The following is an 18,055-nucleotide window of genomic DNA, read 5'->3' on the forward strand; positions in this document are numbered from 1 at the left end:
TATGATTCTCCTCTATTTTGTTTAATGTTCTTAAATTCATCCAGCACTGAAAATTTATCTATTTTTCTCGTCTAATTCTTTTGTCCTTCATTTATTTTCTTTCTTTTTTCCCTTATTGGTTTCTTGTTGTATACTCCTCATATACTTTGAATAATAAATTGCATTATATTTTAAAAAAACCAAAAACTTACTGTATTTTTAGGTACGAGTCACTCAAACTTATTAACCTAAAACTTGATTTTTTTTATTTAAAAAAAACTTGAATTTAAAACAATTTTGATCTTAATCCTTACAGAATACTTTTATTAAGGGTTCATTTGGATCAAAGATTTTACTTGAAAAGGGGGAAAAAAGTAAAAAAAAAAAGAAAGAAATTTATTTTCCCTTACATTTTCCTTCTTTATTAAATAATATCAAAAGAGAAAATTTATTTTAGTATGACTAAAAATTAAGAAAAACTAAGTATGAATTATGTGTAAAATTAAAATTTTATTCATAGATTTAGTATGTTTTATTATTTTCTTTCTTATTTTCTTGATAACCAAACATAAAAATGTGAATTTCTTAACATTTCACTTTCCTTTTCCTAATATTTTTCAAGTTACAAACAGAGCATAAGAAATAGAATCTTGAAAAAAAAAAAAAAAAAAAGGCACATTAATTTTGTTGTCTAAATTTGGTTAGACTAAGCTTTTTATAGATTATCTTTTGAACAATCAAAATATGGAATTGGATAGGCTAAGGAGTGTTTCAATCCTACAAAATCTTCACATGCAAAACAAACACACCATTAAGAACTTTAATTAACTATTATTATTATTATTATTATTATTATTATTATTGATTTTGATTAATCAACAGAAACTGTATTTGACTTTAGGTTGTGCAACTTCCTTGAACCCAAATGAGGTCCATTGGGCTTAGAGTGATGAAGGTCAGTCCATGATCCAATTAGTCTAATTAGACCAAAGCCCATACTTGGCTCAATTTTCGCCCAGCCCTGGACCGTTCTAGATTAGATTTGCGCTGGACTTGGGCCGGTCGATCATTGGCATGAACGCAGGAAGACTCCGGTCCGGTCCCAGTCCCGACTCGCTGCTCCTCCTCTCCCCAGTCCTATCCGCAAACCGGTCCAATCTCAATTCCCAAGTTCAGCGGAAGCTTTTAAGGCAAAAGCTACTCTCTCCTCATTCTCCTGTTCTCAGCTTTGAGGGATAAACCATGGCCGCTACGACCTCCATCCTCTCACCTTCCTCTGTAACCCACCGACAAACTCTGCAATTCTCCTCGAATTCCTCCTCCAAGCTCTTCTTCCTGAGGTCCCTCTCAAAACCCACTTCTCAATTTAGCAGGTCCATCAACAAACTCCACGTCTCCTCTCCAACCAACGAACCCACCACCAGCTCCGCCGCCACGGCCGCCGCCGCCGCCACCTCCAAGCCCACGGAAGAAATGTTGTTCTTCGACGGCGGAGCCCATTACGGCGACCTCGCCATTAACTTGCTTCTGGGTTTCACTCTTCTGTGGCTGCCGCTTACTCTAGCCGCGGTTTCAAGGGCTTTCTTTCTCCGGTATAGGTTCACCAATTTGAGGGTTACTGTTATTTCCGGTTGGACGGGACAAGACCGGAGCGATTTCTCCTACAAAGTGATCAAGGATGTAAAAGTGGTGCCTCGTTTTGTGGGTGAATGGGGTGACATTGTTATTACTTTGAAAGATGGCACGAAGGTTGATCTTAGGAGCGTCCCTAAATTTAGAGAGATTGCTCAGTATTGCCTATCCATGGCTGAGGAATCAACGGTTTTGAAGGAAACTAAGCCAAAAGGGTTTTGAGGATCTCTTTGGATTCGATGACTGGTGGTATTAGCGGTGCACAGCATCTGTATCTTTTCTAGAGGTATGTATGATCTTTTTTGGGCTAATATAGGAGAAAATTTGAATATATTTTTTATTGTAAAGATAATTGGAGGGAAATTTATTCAAACCGATTCTATCAGAATGATTTGTGTACTATAATGTACGATGGCATTTTCTTTCCTTCTCTTCTTAAATGAATTTTTAGAACCTACGGGCTCACATTCTTTAGAATTAGTTGTGCGAATGTATGGTGTGTTTGGGAGATGTGGATTTTGGCAAATGTTTATCTTAGGCACCATTGTTTGCAGTTAATTGCTCTGAACAGAAGATGGGCTTTTAATGCTCTAAAATTCAGTGAATCGCTTGTTTGGTTAACTTCTTAATTAGTGCTGAATCACCTAACTGAATAGACTTCTTTCCATTGTTAATTTTGTAAAATGTCCATTTAGAGGCTCTGTCAAAAGTGTAAATTGCACAGTACTATGACACGCTTTCCCTTATCTGCCAAACCCTATCTTACGCTCATATTCACTAGTTAGTTACCAAACAACTAAAATAATTCAATACCCAGCAGACTCAGAGATTGTTCTAGTTATATTCGAAATTCAGTTTACAGATCAGAACTGTTGTTCTGAATGGCTAGTGAATAAAGGCAGTGTATCTATGTTTGAATAAGTTTACTAAAAAAGTGGATGGGTTGATGTAAAATGGAAGAAGAAAACGATATATTTAAAAACAACGGAAAACAAAATTGGACTGAAAACTCTACTACTTCATTGATAAGGAAATGGTCATTATATAGAATAAAAACAAATGGTTACAAGTACAAAAATAGGCACCACTAACATCATGCTACCACTAACATCATGTTAAACAACTCTTAGACACCACTAACATCATGCTACCACTAACATCATGCTAAACAACTTTTAGGCACCACTAACATCATGTTAAACAACTCTTAGGCACCACTAACATCATGCTAAATAACTTCTAGGCATCACTAACATCATGCTAACTAACTCCTACAAATTAGGCAGAAAATAAAACACATTTGCTGCTATTAATTTATTCAACAAACCTTCCCTTAAACTGATGTTCCATACATAACATCAGTTTAATAAGACTTAAATTTTAAAGTGTCATCCCTCAGATAAAGTCTTTTGAACTGCAAACACCAAGTAACTCCCTGAGCTTCTGAAATGCTAGAAATTTGAGAGGCTTTGTTAGAATATCAGCAATCTGGTCTTCACTTCTGCAGTAAACCAGATTAATAACTCCATCATTTGTTAGATCTCTCAAGAAAAGATACTTCACATCTATATGCTTGCTTCGACCATGTCGAACATAATTCTTTGAGAGCTTTATTGCTGAACTGTTGTCACGGTAAATGAGGGTAGGTCCATCTTCTTTGAACTGCAACTCTTCAAGAATCTTCTTTAGCCAAATAGCTTGACAAGCACAAGCTATTGTTGTAACAAATTCAGTTTCAGTGGTTGACATTGTGACGATTGGCTGCTTCTTTGATGACCATAAAACAACTCTTGTTTCTAACATGAAAACATACTCAGATGTGCTTTTACGATCATCAGAATCTTCTGCATAATCACTATTTGTAAAGCCAAACAAATCTAACTTTTCTCCCTTTTTGAAGAACAGCCCAAACTCTTAGTACCTTGCAAGTACCTAAGAATTCTTTTTGTAGCCAAAAGATGAATCTCTGTTGGACACTCCATGTTGGACACTTACAGCATGCATTATATCAGGCCTTGTTGCAGTCAAAGACATTAAGCTTCCCACAATTTGCTTGTAAAGAGTACTGTTAACCTTCTTTCCTCCATCATCTTTGTTTAGCTTCAAACCAAACTCAGATGGTGTATTCACAGGATTACAGTCCTTCATCTGAAACCTGTCCAAGATTTCTCCCACATATTTCTTTTGAGAAATAAGAATGGTATAAGATTGCAACACTTCTATGTCAAGAAAGTAATGCATCAAGCCAAGATCAGACCTTTCAAATTCAGCCATCATGGATTTCATAAAGCTTCCAAACATGGGTTGTATTACTTCCAGTATAGATTAGATCATCTACATATAAGCAAACAATGAGCATTTTCCTTCCATCCTCAACTTTTATGAAAAGTGTATGTTCATAAGGACATTTTTGAAATCCATCCGTAAAAAAATAAGTTTCTATGCGATTATACCAATCTTTGGGGCTTGTTTTAATCCATATAGAGCCTTCTTTAGTTTATACACTTTATGCTCATTTCCAGATTTCACATAACCAAGAAGTTGATCCATAAATACCAGTTCCTTCAAATCTCCATGGAGGAACGCCGACTTCACGTCCAGCTGAAAGATAGGCCATGAGTTTTGAGCTGTTAATGCAATCACCAATCTGATTGTGTCATGCCTTGCAATTGGAGTAAAGACTTCTTTATAATCAACACTACACTCTTGCTTATAGCCCTTGGCCAACAAGCGTGCCTTGTACTTGTCTACTTCACCATTCTCCTTCAGCTTTGTCTTGTAAACCCACTTCATGCCAATTGTTTTGTGCCATTTTGGAAGATCAGATAACTCCCAAGTGTCATTCTTTTCGATGGCTGCAATTTAAGCATCCATAGCCTTCTGCCATTTTGATTGTTTGATAGCACTTTCAAACACTGTAGGATCACAATCTGAAATAGAGCAAAATGAGTGATTTGGTCTTCAGATTGATCAATTCTGGTTACCTCATAATCTGACATCCATGTTGGCCACCTTTGAACACGATGAGAATGTGATTCAGCTGCTGCTTCTAGTGTTGTTGGAGTGACTTCAGAGGTTGCAAGAGTTTCATTTTGAGGATTCTCAAATGCATCAGTTGCTGGAGCAAGGTATTGCTGCGGCTGGTTTGCTTCATCACCATCTTCTCCATCAAAACTAGTTGGAATTGGATCTCCAACTACATTTTTGCTCCATTCCCATATTTGATCTTCATCAAAAACACCGTCTCGACTAATAAGTATTTTCTTAGTGTTAGGATTGTAAAGCTTATAAGCTATTGACTGATCACTAACATCAAGAAAAATACCATTTTCTCCCTTGTCATCCAGCTTCTTCCTCTTCTGATCTGGAATATGGACATATGCAACATACCCAAAAATTCTAAAGTGATCAACAGCTAGTTTCCGTTCGCTCCATGCTTCCTCTGGTGTCTTATTTTGAACAACAAGTGTGTGACTTCTATTCAATATATGAATGCTCCAGTTAATTGCTTCAGGCTAGAAGCTCCCTTATTAAAAGAATTCGCACCATATTTAGAATAGTACGATTCTTCCTTTTACAAACGCCATTTTGTTGGGGCATATAAGCTTCTGTAAGCTGCCTCTTGATTCCATGAGTCTCACAGAAACTTGCAAATTCATGTGAGTTATATTCTCTACCACGATCTGTGCGAAGAATTTTTATGGGACTGCCAACTTCTTTCTCAACTAGCACTTTATAGCTTTTAAAGGCTAGAAAGGCTTCATACTTCTCTTGCAAAAAATAAACCTAGCTTTTACGACTAAAATCATCAATGAAAGTAAGTATATATCTTTTACCTCCATTAGAGCATGGAGTTATTGGCCTGCAAATGTCGAAATGAACAAACTCCAGTGCGGCCTTCGCCCTCCATGATTTCCCTTGTGGGAATTGATTATGGTGTTGTTTGCTAACAACGCATTCTTCACAAACTTCAAAAGGAGCTGTAATTTGAGGAAGACCTATCACCATATTCTTCTGTTGTAAAGTCTTCAACCCACCAAAGCTAAGATGCCCATAGCGAAAATGCCATAGCCATTCCTTCTCTCCAATCTTGCAGAAAGACATGAGTGAGCGCCGAGCGGTGTCATGGAGATCCAATGGAAACATTCGGTTGACTGTCATGTTGACTTGAGCTATCAAGCCCAACTTCTCATCTTCAATTCTGCAGACTCCATTTTTTATAGAGATTTCACATCCCTTTTCTTGTAGTTGACCAACACTAAGTAAGTTTGTTCTCAAATCTGGAACAAAGAGAACATTTGAAATAGTTTGAATAGAATTTTTGTTGGTTTGAATCGCTACCTTCCCCTTTCCCATAACAGAGACTGAAGAGCCATCACTGAACTTGACAACATCACGAAAAGTTTCATCCAATTCAGAAAATACAGACTTCTCTCCATTCATATGGTTGCTGCAACCAATGTCTAAGTACCACAAGAATTTCTTGTGGGTTTCCTCCTTCACGTGACAAGCCATCAACAAAGACACTTCTTCTTCCTTCTGAGCAAAATTGGACTGCTTTCCACCATCTTTCCTTAGATTAGTACGACGCTCTGACTTGTAGTGGCCAAACTTGTGACACTTGTAGCATTCAACTCTTGATTTGTCTGCTGACTTTGACTTGGAAGGCGTTGAATCATTGTTGTTGTCCTCATGGTCTTTTTCTCTCACTTGAGAATCAGAATCTTCAGATTTCTAATTTGAGTGTCTACCATCATTGCCACCTCTGCCTCTACCTCTTCCTCGTCCATGACCTCCTCCTTTTGATGCCGAGGCTTGTAACGCTTGCTCCTCCTTGTCTTGCCGATTCATTTTCTGCTCATGAACCAACAAAGAACTCTGCAACTCATCAATGAACATGCTGTCAGTGTCTTTAGATTCCTCAATCAAACAAACAACATAGTTGAATTTTGTTGTAATCGAACGAAGAATCTTCTCACTGATAGTGGCATCTATCATTTGGTCGCCATGGATTTTCATCTTATTTGTGATTGCCATCATCTTGGAGAAGTAATTTGTCACCGATTCTCCAGACTTCATGTGTAAAGTTTCGAAATCGCCTCGAAGTGCTTGCAGTTGTGCCTTCTTTGCCTTTGGTGTCCCCTCATACTTCTTCTTCATAGAGTCCCAGATCTGTTTGGAAGTTTCTTTACAAAGAATGGTTTCCAAGATGGAACGATCAATTGGCTGGAAGAGATAATTCTTTGCTTTGAGATCCTTCAACTTTTGCCCTGCAAGCTCCACCTTTTGTGCATCTATCAGCACAACACCTGCTGCTGGTTCTGCTACTCCAAAAACAACAACTGTCCAATATTCTTTGGACCTCAAAAAATTTTCCATGAGCATGCTCCAATGGTCATAGTGACCATCAAAGCGTGGAATGGCTGGCTGCACAAAAGTTTTAGAAGCTATTGTGGAACTCTAACTTGACTCTGATACCACTGATGTAAAATGGAAAAAGAAAACGATAAATTTAAAAACAAAGGGAAACAAAGTTGGACTGAAAACTCTACTACTTCATTGATAAGGAAATGGTCATTATATAGGCTAAAAACAAATGGTTACAAGTACAAAAAATAGGCACCACTAACATCATGCTAAACAACTTTTACAAATTAGGCAGAAAATAAAACAAATTTGCTGCTATTAATTTATTCAACATGGGTTGGACCTCGGATCATTTAGCATCTTTTAATTTCTCTAAAATTAGTCTCACTAATTGGACATATTTCCATGTCTGATTTGATAATTAGGTAAATTCATTAGTCTCTTTTTCATTTTTACTCCTTATGAAAAGATTGAAGTGACAAAAAGGCCAACACCCAAATGACCTTATCTCCCTTCCACAATGCACTCTAGGCAAGAGAGGGGCTATAGCTGCTGCCCAGCACCCTCTCCAGCCTTCTCCTTCGAGAACAACGCACACTAGCTTCCCCTTTCTGGGGGGTTAGCTTCATCATTCTCTTTCTTCAACAATTCCTTTGCAGTGTATTGCTTCTTAACTATTTGTACTTTGTAGCTTATTGAATTAAGAAAACTAAATATATAAATTTATATATGTAGGAGTATTGGCATCATAACATCTGTCAATGATGATCCATTACTTGATAAATTTATATATGTACTGTCAACATAACACCCTCTCCAACCATCTCTTTCAGCGACATTGTGCACTAGCTTGTATATTTATACATCCAGGAGTAATGGCAACATAACATCTATCAATAACAATCCATTACTTGCAATATTGTCAACATTCTAATAATATGATTTTTTTTTTCTGTCTAACTAGAAATATATTATTTTTTATTTATAATTATTAAATAAGTATATGAAAAGAAAATATTATTTTTACATGTTAATTTGCCAAACAGTTCTACTCTATACGCTTAGAAGAAAGGCCTGAAGTCCATCCCGATGTAGGGAATTCACATTTTCACGGACATGTCTATTTCACTAGCCTAGTTGGGTTAAAATTGAAAACTAACACAATTTCAGATATTAGATTTGAACTAATCCAATATTTAGATTTAGTGATTGGTTCAAATTAAAATTCAAAACTCATTCATAGAATTAAATTTAAATTTAGTGCTATGCTCTTAGTACTTAGTTTTATGAAACACCCCTACATTTAATATTCAACATTTGATGCTTAATTCAAATGCTCCCCAAGTAAATGAGCTGAAACTTGAGAGTTTGGACCCTATGTCCCTACTCCTACTTGATAGCTACCTTTGTGTTATAATAAAATTTCTTTAGGGATGAGAACTTGCAAAAAGAAATTTTTGGAATTTGAACCAGAGATTAGGAGAGAAAAGAGTAGAATGCAGAATGATTGCAAAGAGAAAAATGAGAGGAATACTTTAGACAGAGGCAATTTGTGTGAGGGCAATGAGACCGATAATTAACTGCTAAATCCATGATAAAAAAACTAATAATAATATTTCTGATGTGAAATTGAAAGAAGCCCTGTACATTTTCTCTGCTAGTGCTAGCTTATCTGTCAGTGTTCAAAAAATCAGATTGGATCAACAGGAATGAGACAGACCTCCAGTATAACATCCAAAACTGGATTTGATAAAAACTGGTCAAAGCCTTATTAGACTTGTTAAAGTTGGTAAAAGAAAAAAAAAAAAAATAGATTGGTTTGATCGGTCTGTATATATTTTTTGCAGAAAGATTGAGTGATAAAGAGAGAAAAAGCACACCGAAAGATTGCAAAGAGAGAAATAAGAGCAAGATTTTAGAGAGGGGGAATGTGTGTGAAGGCGAAAGACATATAATTGACTGCTAAAGCTATGATAAGAAGACTAATAATAATATTTCTGACGTAAAATTGAGCGCAAGTTTGTCTGCTAGGTTATTTGTCAGTGTTTTAAAAAATCGGATAAAGATTGCAAAGAGAGAAATAAGAACCAGATTGAGTGATAAAGAGAGAGAAAGCAGAACACCGAAATATTGCAAAGAGATAAATAAAAGCAAGATTTTAGAGAGAGAAAATGTGTGTCAGGGCGATGAGACATAATTAACTGCTAAAGCTATGATAAAAAGACTAATAATAATATTTGTAATGCAAAATTGAATGAAGGCCTGCAATTTTCTCTGCTAGCTTATTTGTCAGTGTTTTAAAAAATTGGATTGGATCAACAGGAACGATCAACCTCCAGTTTAACATCTAAAATTGGATTTAATAAAATTGATCAAATATTTATTAGGCTTGTATAAAAACTGATAAAATTCTTATTAGGCTTGTAAAAATTGTTTTAAAAAAATTGGATTGGTTTTATTGGTTTACCTATAGTTTTCGCCCAGCTAATTTTTATGATAAAATTATTTTCATTCAAAATGAACAAAGAATGTATGTTTATATTTGCATTTTATTGATAAAGGCAGGTTAAAAAACTTCTTATCTATTATACTTTATATAAATATTAAGTAAATTATACATCAAATTTAAGCGTGAAATCAATGATGTGCTAGCGGTTGAACTGATTGGCCTGTGGTTAATCCCATGAACTTACAATGATTGGTGTTGCTTAGAATTTAGGATTTAGGAATTTAATTTTAAAGGAAAATGGATATTCTTTTTTAATGCTAGAGGTTATCTGTTGGCACTGTTAAGCTTTCAGTGGGAAAGAAAAATTATGTCAATAAATTCTTTCTTTCATTTTCTAAATAGGTTATTCTACCGGAAGGGAATTCTTTTTTCTTTTTTTTTTTTTGCAGTTGTATGGTAATTTACCCTACTACCATGATCTGTTGTAGTATGGAGGACAATGCATTGATGGCCTGGGGCTTTACAAGTTGAATTTACTGCAGGGGCGTACCCTTATCAATGCTTTGACTTCTGGATGATAGTAGCTTAGTATGTTAAGAGAAACCTATGGTGACCATGGATCAGAGACTTGATTTGAAAGGTGAAAGAATTTGAAAATGTTCTTGTTGACTGGAAAATGACTGAACTTCAGAAAATTAGTTTACATGCCTTGCCTAAGATTATTTTGTAAATTAAGAGATGACAGCAAGGTTTAAAACAACAGCATGGAGTCAGATGGTTGTGTCTCTCATGTTGGAACTAATGCCTATTGGCGGAAATGTTTATTAACTTGTGCAAGTAAAAGTATTCCATTTTGTGAATTTTGACTTGTAGAACAAAATTAAATTTTCTAGTCAACACTCCCAAGGAGCTTCTATGAATTGCCATGTAGCGAAACATGAATAAATCAAAATAGCTGATGACTATGAGAATATATACGTTCTGGTAAATGTGGTGAGAATATTATCTGCCTTGACTACATCTGTTAATCTGGGGATCACTTTCAGATGATTCTTGCCTTTTGACCCCTTACAGTTCTTTCTCAATACCAAAGAGTTTGTCTCTGTTTCTTTATAGTTAGTTGATAAAAGGTTCTTTGAGATGATGGCCACTTGCATACTTCCATATATAAATGTTATCCCTTGATCCTTCCATCCCCTTAGGCCATGGCAAGATTCATCTTGTTGAAAACAACAATTACCTGACCGCTTGTTGCATTTTTTTCCCCATGTGAAAAGGACTATGAAGCAGGTGATACTTTGAAAACAAATAAGAGAAACCACCTACAATATGCCAAAAACTGCATTGTTCATATTATTAAATCCACCCTTAAATGCATGCATTAAAATTGCTGAATTTTAGATGCATGGTTCACATGTTCTGCAAGTGGTTGTAGCCTTTTGTGCCTGTTCTTTGCCTTCATATTATTCCTTTGTTCTCAAGTAATTATGAGTAGTATGTTTTTTGCCGGTATTTGTATTGTGGACTATGATGTATGGCGTGCTTTGTAATTATCATGTAATATAAGAATGATGTACCATTGCCTCTGTCTATAATTTCTTGGTGAAATTTTGACATATGATTGGTGTCCACAATTATAAAACATGCTTTTTATTTCAAGATTATTTTGAAAACAAGTGGGATTACCAATCATGTTTTCTATTCCAAAATTTTGAAAACGAAACAAACCGAAAAAAAAAAAAAGAATAAATAGCCTTATCAAACAGTCCCATAAAAACTTATATTTGAGTAAAATAGGATGTGTGATTTGAAATGCATGCATTCTTGAAATTAGTATTCCCATTTATCATACTATCTTTTTCATCCTTATGCGTTATTCTGGCAAACTTTCTTCTTGATCAATTTCCCTTTCAGAGTTCTTTCTAATTTCCCAATTGATTAGAGGCTTCCTGAAACTAAGATTCCACTGCCAGTTCTATTCTCCTAGCTATCAAATTTGAAATAGAAGCCTCCCTTTTCGAGTGGAAAATGAACAAAACCTAGGAAACAATTGACTTTTTTGCCCCAAAGTCTTACGCTAAAGGATATCACTGCCCTGTCTCCAACAATACAAGCAATCCCATCTTTCTGAATATCTGAAAGAATGCTGTCTGGAGATTCTGGACTGCCACGTTTTACCGTATCACTCCACACTTCTGATCCTTTTACCCCCAAGTTTACTTCATCAGTGAAGTTCACATCTCTTTTAACAGGGTATGATGCACAAAGATATCCAAAAGGCACCGTACTCTCTGTAAAACCTCCACTATTTTTTAAGCAAGTCTGCATTCCTGATTGGAAAGCTGTGGATTCCCAGATCACAAAATGAGGATCTCCCTTGACTGTTCTCATTAGTTGGTGAACCAGGGGATTTTGCGAAGGGACGTGTAATATAGAGAGAAATTTGCCTGAGCTGATTTAATATGAGTTTCTTGCTCCTTAATGTCTCTTTTATTTTTTGAACCCTACTTTTAAATGACCGCATGAAGAAGGAAAAGGCCTGGTCTGCTGTATGAAGGTAATGAATTGGTGTGCTTAATGCATTGGCTGATATGGAGGTCCCCCACCACTAAGGAAACAGGGTTTTGAAAATCCCACTTACCTTATATAAGATCTGAATTTACCCCTTTCTTCTGGGTAAAAAATAATAATTTTCCTCTTGCCTCTAAGAAAGTTGAAACTGGACTGGCAATTCTCTTGGATATGTAGTGACTATTTTGCACTCAAAAAAAAAAAATTGTAAAATCAAACCTCAAATCTGCCCCTAAAACGCTAAAACAGACTATTCCAGCACCACAATTTGGCCCATATGCATTAAAGGGCTGGCTATTACATTTTTTTCCCCTTCTTATTTTCAAAACAAAGGTCTTTTTCTATCATTCTCAACAATTTGAATTGTGTCCTTATGTCCACCCTCATTTAGTTTTAGAGCTTTCATGTTAGGAACTATGCAAATGTCAATCTCCATCACACATAAATGTTTGTAACTCAGCTTTTTGGAGTTTAATCTTGAAAGGAGAAGACCTTTGGTTGGCACTGTCTAAAGGACAAAGGAAGGGTGTTTTTAAGTGGTGGAGCATTTGAATTTTGGATCTTAGCATCCCATGGCTGAGACTGAGGAATATAATACTTTACAAAAGATCAAAAATTTGTGTTATTTTATCCAACATGGAATAAAATAAGAATATACATTTTCATGGTAAAAAAAATTTGAGGATGAATCATTCCTCATATGATTGGAATGCATATTCTCATGTGAAATTTTTGAATAGTCCGTCCTCTACCCCATGTGATGAATTGATTGAAAAAATTATTGCCACTTGCTTAATGATACTAACTCTCTCTTTTTTAAGTTATTCTATTCCTAAGAATAGTGAAGCTTACCTTGACCTTGTGGGCATGTAAGATTGATCCAATCCAAACCTCTCCAGCCTGAGTTGGGTCTCAGTTAATCCTTGGTATAATTACAAGGCCCAAGGAGCCCAATCTTACATTTATGGTTTGTCTACATCAAATACCCAGCAAATAGGTGGTTCAATTCTATCAACTCTCTCTCCCTCTCTCTCTCTCTCTATCAACTTGCATCTATCATTAAAATGTGACATGCATGCGGCCCCATTGTTGGCGGTGGAGGGGAGGAAGGGCTCAGAATGTAATCATAAAAACTTGACAGGCATGGACTTCAGTTAAGAACTGCAATGGGCAAAAATCAAAAACCACACTGTGCCTGCTCGTGCTGCTTAGCCAAAACATTATTATAATTAAAGTTGCTGTAAAAAGTGAGCAATCATGCAGCTAGAACATCTTCGATGTCATCCTTGCTAGAGTTAACCCCAGCTGCTTCATGATCCATCAGTTGAGCTCTGGTTCAGCAAGCATGCTTGCCTGTACCCGCACTACTACTCCCCCATAACCTTTTCATCTGTTGTCATTAGAATGGTGTAGCCCTGTCCAGCCATTGCCCTTCAATTCAATTTTATATCATTACATATTTATATCAATGGAAACGGCCTTTTTTTTAAATGTTTTGGGTGGGGTTGGGGGGAGGGTGCCCTAGTAAAACGAATTCCTTAGTATGTGTTAATTCACAGTTAAAGACAAATAAGGATGGAGTAACTATTGTATATGAAAACGTTAAAACCGTGCCCTTATCTGCTTAATTGCTATGTTTTGTCCTGCTAATTTGTGATAAACAAATAATTGTATTAAAGGTAGAAGGCAAAGTACATCACAAGGAGGACAAGGTTTCCTCTGGTGCCAGGAGGAGAACAACAAAAGAAAGTGAGCAAAAAGTACGCGACAGCTCTACCTAAGCGATCCAATGAAGCTGCAAGAGAGAAACATTCCTAAACAAACCATTAGCAAAGCACCGATGCAAAGCATGTAAGATCAATCTACCCTAGACCAAGTTATGAGCCATGACAATACCCTTAAAAACTCCACCATTCCCCTCCAGCCAAATACATCAAATGATGGAAAGACCCGTGCGCTGCCACAAGGCATTCCTCTCCTCCCCCCACTCCTACTTCCCAAAACCACTAAAAATAATAAATCCTCCAACCATGAGGAATTGACCTCACCATAAGTACCAAGCAAATTATTACAAAGCATCCAAGCAAAAGGACAATGCAAGTTCAATTGAGAGCGATTCTCCCCATTAAATGTACATCTTTTTTGGTGACCAAAAGAGGAAGGTATTAGTGTTTGGCACATCGTAAATGTTTTGGACACTATCATACGTGCCAAAAAAATTATGTTTTATTTCTTTTCTCTGTTTACTTTATGTACACGTGGGAGACAGTAAATTTGAAGTGTTCAACACTTGCAAGAGTCACAAGATGCAACATGGTATTATTAAAAGAAAAAAAAAAATTGGCTGTAGGGTGTAATATTATTAAAATTTGAGATTTTAACATTTTAAAAATAGTATTTTGTTTGAAGTTAAGTGAATATGTCCATTTATTTGTTCCTTGTTCTTGCACTTTAAGAATGCTATGCAATGATGTGGATAATTCATTGTCTTTTATAGTCAAAGGAATGGGCTTTATGGTTCGTTGTTGATTTGTCATTTGGATTATGGATACAAACTCCTAATAGTCAAGGAACATAGCTTTTTTAATTACAATTTGTGAAGATTTGTTGCAAATTTAATATTGTTTAAATATTCTTTTTTTTTTTTTTTTAAATAGTTTTTATTTGGATATAAAACATGTCATTTACATAATAATATATAATATGATGCTACATAGTCTCCAACTTGTCGACTTGTTGGAGACATACTGTGTTAGACACCTATATTAGTGTCTCTGCTTCATGGTCAATCCCACACCCAAATATTCATGTTGTTTCCAAGGATGTAGTTGGCTGGCCTAAAGATCTTTGAAGTAGTAAATTTACTTGAGGCCTTGTATTTGTATTTGCTCCTCAAATTCAAGTTAGAAAAGAAAAAAAATTGTTCGACTGTCGTTATCCTGTCTCGCAATCAGATCAAGGGAGCACATATCATCTCCATGGCAATTAAAGCACAAGTATCTCTTCTTAAGTATAAGGTTTCCAGATTAACGTGGCCCCAACATTTTGTACATAAAGTTTTTGGATCTCATCATAAAGTTTTTGGATCTCATATCTGTAGTACTATCGCTTGTAATCCTTTTGTGAACCTATTTCTATTTCTAAACTCGACATAAAGTAATAGAAATATTATTCTTATTTATATATAGTAGTGTTCTTATCACAAGAATAATTGCTGTGTCCATGCACATTGCATGTGCATAATGGAATAAGATATCTCCATCATACCAGTCAAAGATGGCTGAGGCCCTATGGAATAACATATATGAAGGTTGCCATCCCCGGACTGCCTTTTTATAAAATATATATATAGAATGTACTCTGACACTTTCATTTAGCCCCCCATGCATGTTTGCTTTGCTTAATGTTTGGAATGGTCATTCTCTCCTCCTGCTCTCTGGCAGAAGGAAAACAAATTAAAGGAAAAGGAGAAAAATGGACCAACCCCTTGAGTCTCAAAAGGAGCTGAACCTGGGGTACTTGAAAACTGGTTCAATACTGGACTTTTGACCATTCATACCTCCATCCATCAGTATAATTTTATTTTTTAATTCTTCTTTTTAAATATTATTTCTTTGGGTTGGGGGAAAAGGCTTGGTAGGAGAATAAGTAGCTGGAGTAGTAGGGAATGCATGGATGAGGAGGTGGGGTGGTGTGGTGTCTCGTCATGGCTGAGGCTGCAGAGGAGGTCGGCCCAGTTAGGCAACCTCCTCTGCTGCAATGTCCATCTTTATTGAAATATGCTAAAGATATGGAGCCAACAGAATGTGCAGTTTCATTCTCATCCTTTCCCTTTTTCCCCTAAGTTTTCAGCTTCTTTTCTATAAGCTCCTCTCTGCTTCCCTCCTTTCCTTCCTCTCTCTCTCTCTCTCTCTCTCTCTCTCTCTCTCTCTCCCTTTTTCAGGACTTAAGAGTAAGGATGTAACTGTGGACCTCATCTTATGTTCAAATAGGAGGTCAAACTAAGCCATGTTTAACTTAATATGCATTCCCCTTCAAATCAACCAGTGCATGTATCGCTATACCTCTCCTGATATGCTATGGCAATCAATGAATGTAAAAATTACCAATACCTGTCAAGTGTGCACATGTGTGTACTCAGTCACATGCCTCGCGAAAAAATCTGCCCTTAAAGAAGTATAATGAAGTTCTGTCCATTTGGGAAGGGAATTGGCTCCCCCACAGGAAACCTAGCATTATCGAACAGTATACCAATAAGAACAACATCAAAACCTAAAATTATTATATGATAGGGTCATAATATTACCTTATTTGCATCATTTTGTCTAGAGCATCTTTATGGGATGTCCTGATTTTCTATGTTTGTGTTAATAATTCCACTCTAATCCCCCAATCCCAGGCCCTTCCCCCCTAATACATATAAAATAAATAAATGATGTTGAACATCAAAATCTTTTAGCACAGAGTTCTCAATTTTGAAAATAAGAACATGAAAGATATGTGGTGGTAAATAAAGTGGGAATCAAAATCACAAAAGGGTAGGCAGCAAAAGGGTCAAGTGATGGGAATACAAGGGAGGCATAGGATTCCCAAATCCTCTCTTTTGCACCTGAGCATGCTCTGCAGAAAAGAGAGGAAGAGAAAGCAAGTTAAGTGAAGTGAAGATCCAGTACCAGTACCAGTACCCCATTAAAAAGGCAGCCCTACTATCAAAGGATTGAGGGGGTGGTGACCCACCCGGATGCAAGAATCCCAAGCCGTGAACCCCAACATTCAGATAAAGCTAAAAATGAGTATTAAAAAATTCACAAGAACATAAGCTCCATATGTACATTTCTTTTCTTTTTCCCCACACGTGGGTCCTTTAAATCCCTAATTTATTTATTTATTTTTACATTGGATCAGGGTAACCTTCACAAACGATAAAACACAAAAGAAAAGGTGCAAAAGAAAAGATCAATAGGACAAGAGTTGCATGTTTTTAGCTTTTAACATAGTGTGCTAAGTTACAATTCTGTTTCTGTCTCTTATTCATACTTTAGATAAATGGGAGATCACCTAGATAGTCATTGCTGATATTGATTTAATTTTCTTCTTTGAAGTTTGACCCCGTGATCCATCTGTCTTTGACTTCTCCAGTGAATATATATTTTTTATTGAGATTTTTGCATGTGTGTGTGTGTGTATTCGTGCATATATTGTGCATAATGCCATGTCCTCATCCTACTTTGAAGGAATCCACCATTTCTAAGAGCTGTTTTGGTTTCTTCTGCAGTAAATTATGCAGCCCATAACAGGCATGCATACATACATACCTACATGTGTGTGTACAATATAGCTCCTTGAAATGGTCATGGAAGTGTCAGGGCCTTCATGCAGCAATATAAGGGTTCCCCATTTTCGAAAATATTTATATATCTTGAGTTATAAAACAGTGTAATTACATGAAAACTGCTACATGAATTACTCTTCATCTCCCCCCCCCCCCCCCCACTTTAATATAATTGTAATTATTTATATCACCACCTATTTAACTTTCAAGAACTATAAATGCATATTGATCTGCTTAATGGGTTTCAATCAGAAAAGTGGTACGTACTCTGTTTTGCTTTGTTGATTAAATTGTTCTACAATAAACTTTCGTGTAGGGCAAAATACTCCTAGCTTTTCCTGCGTTCTACTCCTTTTTGCGAGTTAGACTAATTGATTTTTAGTGAAAAAGAAATGGGCAGGAGCGTTTAACTGACCCCATGCATAGTGGCCCTTTAGAGAGAAAAGAAAGGATTATCATTTGCAATCACCCATTTCAATTGAAATATATAAGACAATGCACAAACAACAAGAAAATTAGCATGTACTTAGGGAAAAAAAATTAAGCAGGATTTGCATTGTATTCTATTGAAAAGGCAGTTCATCTGATAAAGTTGTCCCAGACAACTTGCTTTCCTTTTCCCAAAAACAGTGACACCATGTTAGAGGGGAAGTTCCCCACATTCCTAGCTATATAAATATATGCATATAGTTTGCAAAATATTTCTCGAAATAAAAATAGTGTTT

The 18,055-nt window shown here is 36.2% G+C and overlaps 1 protein-coding gene across 4 annotated transcripts; it reads left to right on the forward strand.

The window, feature by feature from the left end:
- The first annotated feature begins 1,147 nt into the window (after positions 1 to 1,147).
- On the forward strand, positions 1,148 to 17,592 carry LOC131144971 (uncharacterized). Of its 4 annotated transcripts, none has more exons than XM_058093971.1 (2): positions 1,148 to 1,897; positions 17,274 to 17,592. In XM_058093971.1, the coding sequence occupies exon 1, from the start codon at positions 1,222 to 1,224 to the stop codon at positions 1,831 to 1,833; it is 612 nt and encodes a 203-aa protein (XP_057949954.1). In that variant the 5' UTR covers positions 1,148 to 1,221; the 3' UTR covers positions 1,834 to 1,897; positions 17,274 to 17,592. The 4 variants fall into 4 exon arrangements, with proteins under 4 accessions (XP_057949954.1, XP_057949952.1, XP_057949953.1 ...); XM_058093969.1 differs by lacking the exon at positions 17,274 to 17,592 and adding an exon at positions 9,916 to 10,287; XM_058093970.1 differs by lacking the exon at positions 17,274 to 17,592 and adding an exon at positions 9,877 to 10,287 and having other exon boundaries at positions 1,193 to 1,897.
- Positions 17,593 to 18,055: the final 463 nt, after the last annotated feature.

This window comes from Malania oleifera, chromosome 12, assembly GCF_029873635.1.
Source record: "Malania oleifera isolate guangnan ecotype guangnan chromosome 12, ASM2987363v1, whole genome shotgun sequence".
Lineage (NCBI taxonomy): Eukaryota > Viridiplantae > Streptophyta > Magnoliopsida > Santalales > Ximeniaceae > Malania > Malania oleifera.